Consider the following 13,295-nt stretch of genomic DNA (forward strand, 5'->3'; position numbering starts at 1 on the left):
TCCGTAAACAGAACAATCAGTGAACTCATTCTCCAATGAGCACCTACACTGTATCCCTAGCATCCCCACCGAACAACTATAAAACCAGCCGTCTCCATTATATAGATGGGTATATAGTACATCAATTTATCCGATTATCTCAATATTCCTCTCAAGTAACATATGAACAGAATTATTTAGAGTCTGTGTTTAAAGGTGAATCGATCTCATTATCGTGATCTCATCACGATCTAATTCCAATTGCATAAATCCATTGACATAACAATATTTTCATATAACAAGCAATATAAAGTGAGAAAATACTATAATAATAATAAGCAAAAAAGACTATGTGTCATGTCACACATATCATCACTCACGTAATTGGCTTGTAGGACACCTATGACTAGCAATCTTCTACTTGACCTAAGGTCAATCACATACGTGTCTGGTCCTCATCAGACCCCTTGTGACGCTCAAATATAATTTGAGATAACAACTTTGTCAGTGGATTTGCAATGTTATCTTTGGATGAACCTATTTCCATTAGTATATCTCCTTAGGCCACGATCTCTCTAATAAGCTCAAACCTCCTCATAATACTTCTAATAAGACCTAGGTTCCCTCATTTGAGTAATCGCCTCATAGTTATCGCAAGATAAGAGAATCGACTTCTTGCTACCTAGTACGACTCTCTGATCTATTATGAATTTCTTCATCCAAACTCCCTTCTTTGCTACCTCTATCACAGCAATGTATTCCGCCTTTGTGGTTGAGTCAACAGTAGTATATTGCTTGGAACTCTTCCAATATATTGCTCGAAGTCCAGATCCACTTGATACCTGCTCGTGACACTTAAAGCATGTGTTATATCAGACCTGGTACATAACATTATATACATGATAGAACTTATCGTTGAGGCATAGGGTATCATATCCATATTTACCCTTTCTTTAATAGTCTTTAGGGATATACTTCTATAAAGTAATATCTCATGTCTCATCAGTATGAGACATCTCTTGAAATTTATAATGTCAAACCTTTTGACAATGATGTCTTTGTATCTGGACTAGAATAAGTCAATATCCTCTTAGACCTATCTCTATAGATATGAATCATCAAGATGTAGGATACTTTCCTTAAGTCCTTAATGGAGAAGTGTCTAGATAACCGAGTATTTACTATGGATAGCATTCCTATATTATTCCTAATGATAGGATGTTATCCACATATAATACTAAAAAGGTGATAGCGCTCCCACTTATCTTTCTTGTATACATAAGGCTCATTTTTGTTCTTAACGATGTCATAAGATCTTATCGTCTCATCAAATCTTATGTACCAACTTTATGAAGTTTACTTCAGTCCATAGATGGATCTAAGCAATCTATACACTTTATCTGGACTATTCTTGGACACGAATCCCTCAGATTATATCATATACACCTCCTCCTCAAGATTGTCATTAAAGAACACGATTTTCATGTCTATTTGCTAGATCTTATAATAATAGTGTGCTGTAATGACCAATAGAATTCAGATGTATTTTAGCATAGCTACAAGTGAAAAGTTTTTGTTATAGTCAACATATTGCCTTTGATGATACCCTTTAGCTACTAACTTTGCTTTATAGCTCTCCACCTTTATATTTACTCTGATCTTCTTCTTGAATATTCATTTATAACTAATTAGTATAATATATTCGGGTGTATCAACTATATTCCAAACCTTATTGGAGTACATGAAATCGATATCAGAATTCATGGCTTATTGCCACTTCCGGAGTCGATACTCGTAATAGTCTCCTAATAGGTTTGATGATCAATATCCTCTCCTCTAGTATGTCTCACATATCTCTCGGGAGGATGAGATACTCTGTCGGACCTATGTAAAGTTGAAACTTGTTTGCTAGGTACCTGAACAAACTCGGGTTGTGGAGTGGTGCTTGGGCTAGGTTATCAAACCTCGCTAAACTCTATCACTCTGATTATCTCCGCCAAGAATGTGTTCCTTCTCAATAAACACCACTCTCTTGACTACAAAGACATTTTGTTCTTTTTTTTTTAATGATGTTTTCAACAATTGAGGGTTCTTTAAGAACTCTTTTTCCTTTATCGATAATAAGATCTCAATTCTTATAATGTTAACGAGGGTCAACTCATGCCTTGGGTGTGGCAGCATAGATTAATCTTGTTTTCTTCATCGAGGTGACCTCGGGATTAGAGCTAATAGTGGTCGCTCCTACTGTAACCTCTTGCACATCTCCTCACATTTACTTAAGAACATCACCTCCATAGATATGCGTTAATTAGCCTTCTCTAAGACCTTAGGTATGGTCATCGATGGCCTCTCCACTAATGATTAAAAAAGTTAAGAGCGCCTAAGTTTCATTATGAAGACTTGAATCATGAACGATGGAAGAGCTTTTTGTATGTCTTAAATTTTATTGGTGAATCTATAATATCTCCTATTTTTGAAAATTTTGTAAATGCTTGTTTGTAAATATGAGGATTGGCTAATAATTATTTTATATTAAATAATTTTATATTAGAAGTTTATAGATAGAGACATAAATGTGAATCTTAAAAAATTGATATGATTTGTCAAAGATTCATATTAAGTTAAAAAAAATATGGAGGACATGTATCACTAGCTAATATAAGTATGGTGCCACTTGTGTTTATTCTATGGATGACACATAAGCCCTTTCATGCATGCTTGCCACCTTGCTTGCCAAACCCAAGTAATTAGGTGACAGATTAAAGGAAAACTTAAGGATACTCACTGTAGTGTGGGTTTGAAAAAAGAAGGGAAGAGGAATTGAAGAAGAAGAAGAAGAAGAAGAAGCAACAGCAGCTTGGCTTAAGGTTTTGTATTAATTTCCCCACATTTGAGAATCAAAATTTTCTAAGACAAGTGTTCTAACCCTATCCCATAGAAATCCTAATATCTATTTTCATTTTAATTCTATATAATTTAAAATATTTCAGCTTAACACCAGACATTTCTTTCATTTTGATACAAAACCATGAATCTATAATTTTTCGGTAATCTAACCTCTATGCATTGTTTTGGACCTAACTTTTAGTACTAAACTCTGATTTAGACAAAGCCTAATACATTTGAAATTAGACTCAAAGACCTTTATTCTGATATCTAGATTGAATGATTTGGAGTTTAAATGTCTAACTGTAATTTTTGACCTTTTGTTGCTTAATTGCTTATAAATTTCTACTACAGATTTATGTAAAGTATGATTTATTGGAAACTAGACTCTTTCTATGCTTACATGATTTGAAATTTTTGGAATACAAATGTAAACTAAAAACATCTATTTTCTTTGACCTTGTGGATTCGGTAAAACAAAGCTAATGTTTTTAGACCTTTTACTGCGAAATTATTTGTAACTCCCTATTGTAACCTCCTATTCATGCAAAACTTAATTTACTAAAACTAGATTGACACATCTTTCGAATGACACATATTTTGTATAAATTAGAGCAGAATTGGTTATCTAAATAATTCATACAATGTGCCTCTCATATTATACCAGAATCGAGCTTTGGTCGATTTTGCCTCTTCTTGTTTCTTCGCTTTGGAAATTGATTTCAATAAAAATCAGTTGAGCTTTATATTATTATCTTAAATTTCTATATACTCTTGTTCTTTAATTATTTGTATACCTGATTTTATTACGTAAAGTTCATGTTTGTATCGCAATGTTTCATATAGGCACATGCATTCCGTTGTTTTGCATGTGTTTACAATATGTCCCAATTTTATTGTTCACTATCCTTTTGTACTTCGGTGTTTGCAGGTTAAATATGAACATTTGTCAGAAATAGTAAAAGGAGTTATGTTTAGAGCCGCGATGTTCTACCGGCCCCCTATGACTTCACTCATACATGGGTGGATGGAGCTCCCAAACGTGGAAGACTTATGTTTGGTAGTCATTTAGAAATGGATGAATCATATTATATTATAATCCTATTTCATTTTTTGACATGATATCCAAAGCTTTGGTTATATGTATTCTATGCATGCTTTGGATAAGAATGAAATGAATGCGACATCGTATATGTCATTTGAGCTTCTATTTCATATTTGTTCTTTGATATGCTTCAAAATATTTATACATCTTTGATATGCTTTGAAATATTCTTTATGTCATGGATATGCTCCTTATGCTAATGATATGCTCCAATTAGCCTTACTCTATTGTTATAAACAAAATATGCTTCGAATGATACGATATTATAATTTTATATTCGACGAGTGGCTATCTTTGAACTCTTGTATCATTGCCTTATATTTTGAAACCATATTTGTTTGAAAATGTTCACTTTGTCATCGATAGGTTACTTACTTGCTGAGCCTTATATGCTCACTACGTTGCTATATAATTTTTTTATGATAGCTTGTTGCTCGCTAAAATGTTTAAATTGGGTTAAGGCAGTGAAAAACTAGAAGATTTTTCGGCCAAATCTTTCGTAGTTGAAAGGTGGTTGATCTATAAATACATTTTGTATGTAATGAAATATTAATGACATATCTAGATTGATGTATCTTGTAAATGTTTGAAAAGTACCTCTCATATCGAGATTATTGAGAATGTTAAGTTTAAATTGTGTAATGATATAAACATGTGGTGTATGTTGGTTTTGTGATTGTATGGATTCCCACAACTATAGATTTATGATGTGATTATGGTTTAGTCGAGCTGATTTTTTATTTTATGAATCATTAAGTGATATGATGTATTATTATAAACATGGGTTTTATGAATTGTGGATTGTAGAGGTAAATTTTGACTTAGAATATTTTTTTAGTGGCCTCAAATTTATGTTTGGATCCTGGATTGTTTGTTGAATTATAAGATTATCAATTTTGAGTTAGGTTCATGAATAAAAATTAAATTTAGGCGCACGATAGAATCAAGCAACAAAGGGCAACATCAATGCTAATGGTCTCGGGTGTATATTCTAGAGAAATTTTAAGTTAGTTTACCACTCCGTGCTAAGCCCTCAATGTTGTCATGAATGCATATCACATCATAATATTTAAATTATCGTAAAAAGACATCCAAATATAGAAATCAGTAGTATGTTCAATTGAGTCTGTATTGTTATCAAAAGCTTCCAAGGAGGCGAGCGTTAGTTAAGCGGATGGAACCAATGCGCGAATTTGGACCGAGATCAGATTTTAAGCCCGACTCGCACCCGTTAGTGCTCTTTCTATATAAAGCACAGTCCGGCGTCGCACCCGTTAGTCAAGAACCCTAACCGTCAGCCCTCCCGTCGTCCGGCATCTGTGTTTCTTTATGCCGCTGGTTAAGGGGCGCCGTCGTCCGGCATCTGTGTTTCTTTATGCCGCTGGTTAAGGGGCGCCGAGCGAGCGTAGATCGCCCTGGCCGGACGCCTCCTGAGACCAGCCAAATCTAGTTGTTGATCTCTGACCGAGCGGACTCCTACGTTCTCCCCTCGAGTTCGGCTCTTCGTCAAGATCCGGTACCAGATCCCTCCCAAAGATCGGTATGGTCGCCGGCGATATAGATCTTTTGTCTTTTTTTTTCTCCTTCCCATAAGTATGTTTGAAACTTGCAATCTTTGGGACATTGATTGATCTTTTTCTACCTACCTCTCTTTGGAGATTCCACAGCACAAGATTTTGCAGCCCCTACACCTTAATTGCTTTGTTATTCTTGTGTGTTCTATTGATCGGTTAATTGTTTTGCTTTTACTTACTGGTGAAATTTATAATTTCGGTGAAGTTTTGAGGCGCCAAAAGGTTTCAAGAAGATGCCACGGACAAGTGCATTGGAGTGCCCTGGATGCCCACCTTTGAGAGCCTTGACGACTGACGTGCTCGGTCTTGTAAAAGGTGGTCGTTGTTGCTTAAACATTACTCTTTCTTGAATGGCCTACATTTCTTAATTACAACTCATGATGTGATATTGCAATGAGTTTTCAGTTGTTGAAGCTCATGGAAAGACTGGAATTCCAAAGGTGGTAGAAACATGGGGGCAGCCAGATGCTTCATCTTGTGTTCTTGCTGCTTCTTATTCTGATCGCAAAACTGATCCGGTTTGTTATCACATTCTTTGTTGGATATGAGTTATTATACATAAATGAATGCTATGACAATCTTAACTACTTAATGGGAGGTAAACAACCAAATCAAAGCTTATGTTAGTCTCCTTTTGGATCTTCATGGCTTCTTGGTAGTTTTGAAGTAAACCAGAAATCAATCTTATTAGTTTCTCTTGAATATTAATGAAAGCTTCACTAGTTTGAAGCTAATATTCATGTTATGTTCTTCTTTCTTAAATAAGCAGAAACCTATTTTGTGCCTTCACTTTCCAGCTTGAAAGTTTAATTTGGATGATTAATGGAGATATGGTGGTTTAACATTACAAAAGAAAAGTGTATGTTCAAAGATTTTAGAGTTTGATTACGGTGGACAAGCATTCCTAAGTATTATACGAACTTTAATGTGATTATTCACGATTAGTTTGAGATCTAGGATCAATTCCTATAAGGAAGTTTTGTAATTCATTGGAACCCTGTTGTGGATTTGCGAATTCTGTTGACTATAATGTCACATTCTATTTCACATTCTTGGATTGGCATGTAATCACTAAAGATGTGTTTCCACCTTTCTTTCATTTGTTTGGAAATTCTTATATGTTACTCTAGTATAATTATATCTTTTATCTCATAACAGTTCGACATGTAAAATATTCTTCTACCTTCTATAGATGACACTTGTAAATTGTTTGCTGTTCTTTGCAGCTTTTGGCTGTTGCTCGCAAGAATGGTTTGGTAAGTTATCATATATGAAACAAGAGAAAACCCTCTTTTTCTAGGTTGTTGAAACATGGGAAATTTTATGAATTCCAGGTTGAGTGTCTAAATCCTATTAATGGAGAGGCTTTGGGCATCACTAAGATCGATCAACCCTTATCACTGGATGGCTCTCTTAATGATGATCGTGTTGTTGGATTGCATCTCTTCAAAACTAAAGGAATTGATGTTCCATCAAGGTAACATAAATAAATGCCATAGTTCATAGCTCATAGCAGATGTAGCAGTTTTTTTGAACTTGTATCCGAACATTTTACCAATTTGCTGTACCTAAGATATATTCTGTAGAAACTTGTTCATGTGAAAGAGTATCACAGATGGTTGAATTAAAATTTTAGCACCTGCCCAATTGGCATTTAGAGGGTCAAACCTATGATACTATCATGTTTAAAAGACTGCTGCAGGCATATGTATCTGCAGGATATTGAATAAAAAAGTTCAGATAGATTATTCTTGCTTTCAGCACATACTCCTATCTTTGACATCCTGAGGTTCCAATGTATATAGATAGTGAAACTTAATACGAAGGTTTATCTAGTGATTCAAGAGCAAAGCTTTGTGGACAAAGAAAGTTATATTAGAACTAGAACAGAGGAGAACTAGCTGACGTATATTCACAATTATTTTGCATATGCATGCATCGGTATGCAAGAATGGAAATTCTGTACATCTATCGAGTAAAATTTAGTTCATGGTGGTACTGTTACTTATAAACTTTAGTTGTGATCTCGAATTGCATGCACATTCTTATATTCATTCAATCCTTATGTTTTTCAGGTCAGTTTCATTACTTACCTGTCTGGAAAAGGGTAATGCTTGCTTGAGGTCCATTCCCGTCAGTGATGCGCCAGAAAACTCAACTACTGCTTCTCATATTACATGGAATGTATGCTCTTCTGGTAAAATAATATGTTCTTCAGTGGATAAAAGTGAGAATTATGCCTTATTTGGAGGGTAAGTTTCCGTAAGCTGTTAAAGAAACGTATATGAGTTTGTTGCAATTATATTCATGGGTGACAGCCTCTTTAATAAAAATTTGAAAGGTTGTTATATTGCCTAATTTTGGCCTAGTACTTTAATTTGTGTTTTCTTTTCTCTCAGGAAGGGCATTGAATTGAACATGTGGGATCTTGGAAAATGCAGTAAGATCTGGAGTGCAAAATCTGTGAGTCACTTCATTCTTGTTAGTGCAATTTAATGAGAGTTTCTGGTCTATTTGTATTTTGATTATGAAGATTCTATCGGTTTGCTCTTTGTCTTTTGTAGCCTCCTTCTAATAGACTTGGTATATTCTCTCCAACTTGGTTTACTGCTGCAACTTTTCTGAGTGAAGATGACCATAGAAAAGTTGTGGCTGGCACGAACAATCATCAGGTATGGCACTATGAAATATGTTTACTAGTTGTAGCTTACAAGCTAGAAAATGCTAATAGTTGGGAGTATAACTTTTATTGTAAGTCTTTCGACAACTTTTGCAATTGTTGCCATGAGATCAAGGATACATTTGAAAGTCTTAAGTTTGATTTTATGATAACAGTGCCTGACCAAACTTTTTTACAAATACTGCTTGCACATTTGGAGTGTTAACCAACTTGTAGTTAATAAATAGTTTTCTTCTGCTTATTGATTAATGTTGAAATATTCTTGACCATATGGTCTATCCTGGTTAATGAATCTTTTGTATATGGTTAATAGTTCTTGACCCATTGCTTTAGAAGTTGAGAAAATGATGTAAACTAATTACTCAGTCCGCATGAGATTCTAATGACCAGTATGCTGTTATTCTCTTATTTGTTAAAAATTATATCTTGTGATAGGTTCGTCTTTATGATACTTCAGCACAGAGGAGACCTGTAATTTCAGTCGACTTTAGAGATTCTCCAATTAAAGCAGTTTGTGAAGATCTAGATGGCTATACAGTCTATGTAGGCAATGGTTCTGGGGATCTTGCTTCATTTGATATGAGAACAGGTAAAAGTCATAGTTCTACATGTACACCACGCGGCTATGCTTTAATTTATTTACCTGATTCATTCATCCTCTTTTGTTTGTTGTTTTTTATGATCATAATTTCATGATTTTGAACTTTCATGTATGTGAACCGGTGAAAGTCATAGTTCTACAAGGTCACTGTGCAACTACATTGTTAATTATATTTAGCTTTTTTGTTTATTTCTCTTTTGTTTTCTTTTTTTGTGGATATAATTTCTTGATCAGATCCTTTCTCTGATTGCTGTTTAGTTATCATCTCATATCTAAGACTCTTTGATTCTTATAGACATTTATCATATGTCTAGCTACTTGTTCCTACTCCCATAATAAACTAAGTCCTATTACCATAATGGACAAAATTATCTCGGTTTCTTATTTTATTTCATCGATAAAACCTTTTTAGTTTTTGGGCTGTCCGATGAACCTCAACTTGTTATTCCTTTATGGTCAAATTGTTGGAGTTAAACTTTCAGTAGAACAGAAAATTCTTTCAACCAGTTTTATGTCAGACAATATATGTGGCTACATCATAAGCAATTTTAGAAGCAATCAGCTGATGTTGAAGGCCTTTATGAAATCGTAAAAAAAGTTTGACTCAACATGAATTAAGAATATAGAACCAGGAATAGTCAGTTCCAACAAGGAAACTAAAGGTTTGAATGTGACATGTGTTGCAGGTATGGTATGCATAAAGGAAATTATGCTAACTTCTATATTACATAGTTTTCTCAGTTGATTACATGATCTTCTAATTTCTTTTCATTGTCAATGAACTGGCTCAACTATTCTTAACTATGTGCGGTAAGTAGTCATCCTCCTGTTTTTTGTGCAGTAATGCTTTCTGTCATTTCTGAGAAGTTCATGCTTTATGTTTACATTTTTGGTGACCTGTGCTCTTGGATTAAGGATTTGGTCCAAAGAATGTGAATGAAGTGAGCTCATTATCAGAGACGGAACTAGCTTGACTCACCTGGAACTTATATTTTCTGTTATTAAATCAGTTCAAGTAATAATATTTCATCTAATTAACTGAGTAGATTTTTCCAATGTGAGCTTGAAGCTAGGACATGCTTATAGCTGAAAAATCTCATTTAACAATTCAAATTCCTAGTGTTGTTAAAGTATTGGGTAGTACCATTCATTTTAGTTTTTTGAATTGTAGTATTTACCGTTATTCTGATGCTTTTGATTTTGAAATATCTGAGTTTTCTTGTAATGGTTTAACATTTGTATCACCTGTTAGACAATTAATAATTAGCTTCTATCAATGATGAATTGGCCCCTGGTGATTCAAGTGATTCAGGGTTACTAATATTTAGAACTAACTCCTGATGTTGACTAGATGGCAGTTGATTTCCTTCTTTTCAGGAAAATTGATGGGATGCTTTATTGGTAAGTGCTCTGGAAGCATCAGATCTATAGCGAGACATCCAGAATTTCCTGTGATAGCATCTTGTGGTAAGAAGTTGTATACTGTTAATTCAACATATTCAGTCAACTTTACTTCTACCATGGCACAAAATAGTGTTTTGTTTCCTCGAAAAAAAGGAAAAAGAATAGTGTTCGACATTGGAAGTTTTTAGTTTATAACTCAGATATACCAAATTTAATATATTTGCTGGTTTTCATTTAATGTAACTTTTCAAGCTTTCTATTGTTCTTTGATTTATTGAGTAACGATCCTCCATTTCAAGAGAAATCATTGGGTGCATACTGTTTCATCTTGAAGGTCAATGTTTGACACACTTTTCATGGTTTGTTGGAAGTTATTTTACAATCAACTTTGTTAAAGATAAACATCCTTCTGTTTGTGTTTCTAATGAAAACCAGAGTGTTATGTCTAACATACGGCCCTCATCCTGCTCATCTTCGACTCGGGTTTATAAATTTATTACCATCCCTGACCCACACAAAAAATTAATGGTACTAGCTGTCTTACCACTGCATGAATTTCCTATGAGAATACATGTATTATTATTGGCATATGCTTCAGTTATATTTGCAAGATAGTAGGGGGTTCATTTTTTCCATTGGGGTGAGATGGGATGGTGCAGGCAGGCTTGTGGTTGGGTTAGGTGATATCTGTTCTTGTCTTGGACTTAAATCGGTTTTGGAAAATTGTACCCCAATTCAACCGTGATTATGTCTGTTTCCCTGTCAAATCTGTTCAAACCCGACCCAGTTGAATTGGATTGAGCCATGTCCCCTGACCCTGCCTCATCTTTGACTCGGGTTCATAAACTTAGTACCATCTCTGACCCAACAAAGATTGATGTAGCTGTTATCTCATAACTTATGAATACATTTTTTACTATTGATATATTCTTTAATTATATTAACAAGATAGTAGGGAAATTACTTATATGAAGTTGCTGGGGTTTTTTTTCTGGTGCGGTCGGATACGTGGAGAAGGATGGGGGAGGCTTGAGATGGGGATGAGGATAGGTAATATTGTTCTTGTCCTGATTAGTTTTGAACAATTATAACCCAGGGTTGGGTCCGACATCGACCTTGACCCAATCCCCAATCTGATTGGATTAACCATTGGGGCTGTACGCCACAGACCTAATGTGAAATTCTCATTTCTAGCTATGTCATGTTGACAGATTTTATTGAAGAAAATATATCAATGGTAGCAGTAAGCATCATCAAGTTTTTTAGGTAGTTCCCACCTCAATAGACTCATCAGATGGACATCATTTGTAATATTTGAATGTGTTGTTTTGGAAATTCTCTTGTTGGTAATTTAAAAAGATGATATATTCTGAAAAGTGTACTGCCATACTTTGGGATACTTGTTTGTGGTGACTTGTACCTTGCAAATTCAAGTTTACTTTTTACTAAATGTTAACTATAATTTTGAACGTGGAAGACGTAAGAGAATCTTTTTCTCTTATTTTGCTGGTCCTAGAGCTTTGACTGAAATTTCTTGTCATGTTTGAAACTGTAATATATATTCTTGCTATGAGTTTTTTTTGGTAAAACTATAGTTAAGCATGAAATATTTTTAATTTCATATGTCATGTCTTCACAAGCAATATGCCAAACTATGCTTTTGTGGAAGCCTTAGTTCTTTACTCGCCACATTATACATTAGTGTTTTGGTCATAGGTTTATATGGTCACGCTTAATGATGATATTGGTTTATAGGATTGGACAGCTATTTGCGTGTGTGGGATGCAAAGACGAGACAACTTCTATCTGCGGTATGCTATAACTACTATCAGTTCATGAATGGATCTTGCTTCAACAAAATTTTCAGTATCCATTGGCTTACATATAATAGAACATTTTTAAAGAAGGGAATTTAAGTTTGGTAGTGCTTTGCAAGTTAGTTCTTCCTCTTGGTTTAGATTCATGTTTCATGTAAAGCCCATTAATTTATAGGTTATACTGGGGTAACTGGATGCATACTGTAGAGGAATGCATAGGTTCAAGAACTTGTGCTTGCAAACAGTTCACCTTTTCTTTTTGGTTTGTATAAACCTATCATTGAGTATATTTCTTTTTTTAATAGGTTTTCCTCAAGCAACATCTAACAAATGTGGTGATCGATTCACATTTCTCAGACGAAGGTATTACTTATTTAACAATTTGGATTTGACGCTCCAAATTCACATTTACATGCTCTATGGCTCTATACAACTTGATACTTCGGTAGATCCACATTGGAAATGAATGTGATATTAGTACATATAACTTGATTGACCTATTTCAAATTTTTGATAACGTCTCAAAATTCTTGTTAAACAGGTTCCGAAGGCAATACTTATGATCAACAAGCTAATCTACAAGTATGGGATGATACTGAAACTGTAGATAATGATGAATTGCCAATCTCTAGCGGTGAGAAAGCATCTAAAAGGAAGAGAGTTGGCAAAGTCAAGAAGAAAAGGAAGACTATCGACCAATACGATGATGAAACAAGTGGAGCCCATGTATTAAGTCAAGCTGAATCTGAAGTCAATAGTGTCTTGCCTCCTCTCAAACAGGAAAAATCATCAGATGAGCACAGCAAGAGGCTCAAGCAGAAAAAGAGCAAGAAGTTTTTGCCATGAAGGAGGCATGGCCATCAAGAAAGTTGCGGTGAAGGATGGGTGAGTCGGTGATAATTCCATAATTTGTGACGACCAGGACTGAGCCCACCACCACCACCGGGGAAAAACCAAACTTACTCGAGATGTCCAACACTCTAATGAAAAGGAGGGAAACTAGATTTGAGTGTTGAATTTTTTAAAAGAGTGTTTTAGAATTTGAAGAGCTAATCAGATAAAGGCTTATGGATTCTTTGAGAATTTGTTTGTGCTATTGCATCGCACAAAGATGTTAGAATAGTGGTTTCGAAGGTAAAATTAATGTTAAAATAGTTATATGCAATTAGAATTTTGATAGTTATATGCAATTAGAATTTTGATAGTTATACTGGAAGACTACCAAGAAAATTGTAATAGTTATATGCAA

General features: G+C 34.6%; 1 protein-coding gene across 1 annotated transcript; it reads left to right on the forward strand.

Annotated features, from left to right (window-relative positions):
* Window positions 1–5,238: 5,238 nt before the first annotated feature.
* Window positions 5,239–13,262, forward strand: LOC103988365 (uncharacterized). The gene is made up of 13 exons (XM_065112414.1): window positions 5,239–5,510; window positions 5,750–5,859; window positions 5,950–6,062; window positions 6,771–6,800; window positions 6,879–7,021; window positions 7,620–7,796; window positions 7,944–8,007; window positions 8,109–8,216; window positions 8,660–8,813; window positions 10,203–10,292; window positions 11,985–12,040; window positions 12,352–12,409; window positions 12,588–13,262. The coding sequence occupies exons 2-13, from the start codon at window positions 5,778–5,780 to the stop codon at window positions 12,890–12,892; spliced, it is 1,380 nt and encodes a 459-aa protein (XP_064968486.1). The 5' UTR covers window positions 5,239–5,510; window positions 5,750–5,777; the 3' UTR covers window positions 12,893–13,262.
* The last annotated feature ends 33 nt before the right edge of the window (window positions 13,263–13,295 follow it).

This window comes from Musa acuminata, chromosome BXJ2-6, assembly GCF_036884655.1.
Source record: "Musa acuminata AAA Group cultivar baxijiao chromosome BXJ2-6, Cavendish_Baxijiao_AAA, whole genome shotgun sequence".
Taxonomy (NCBI): Eukaryota; Viridiplantae; Streptophyta; class Magnoliopsida; order Zingiberales; family Musaceae; genus Musa; species Musa acuminata.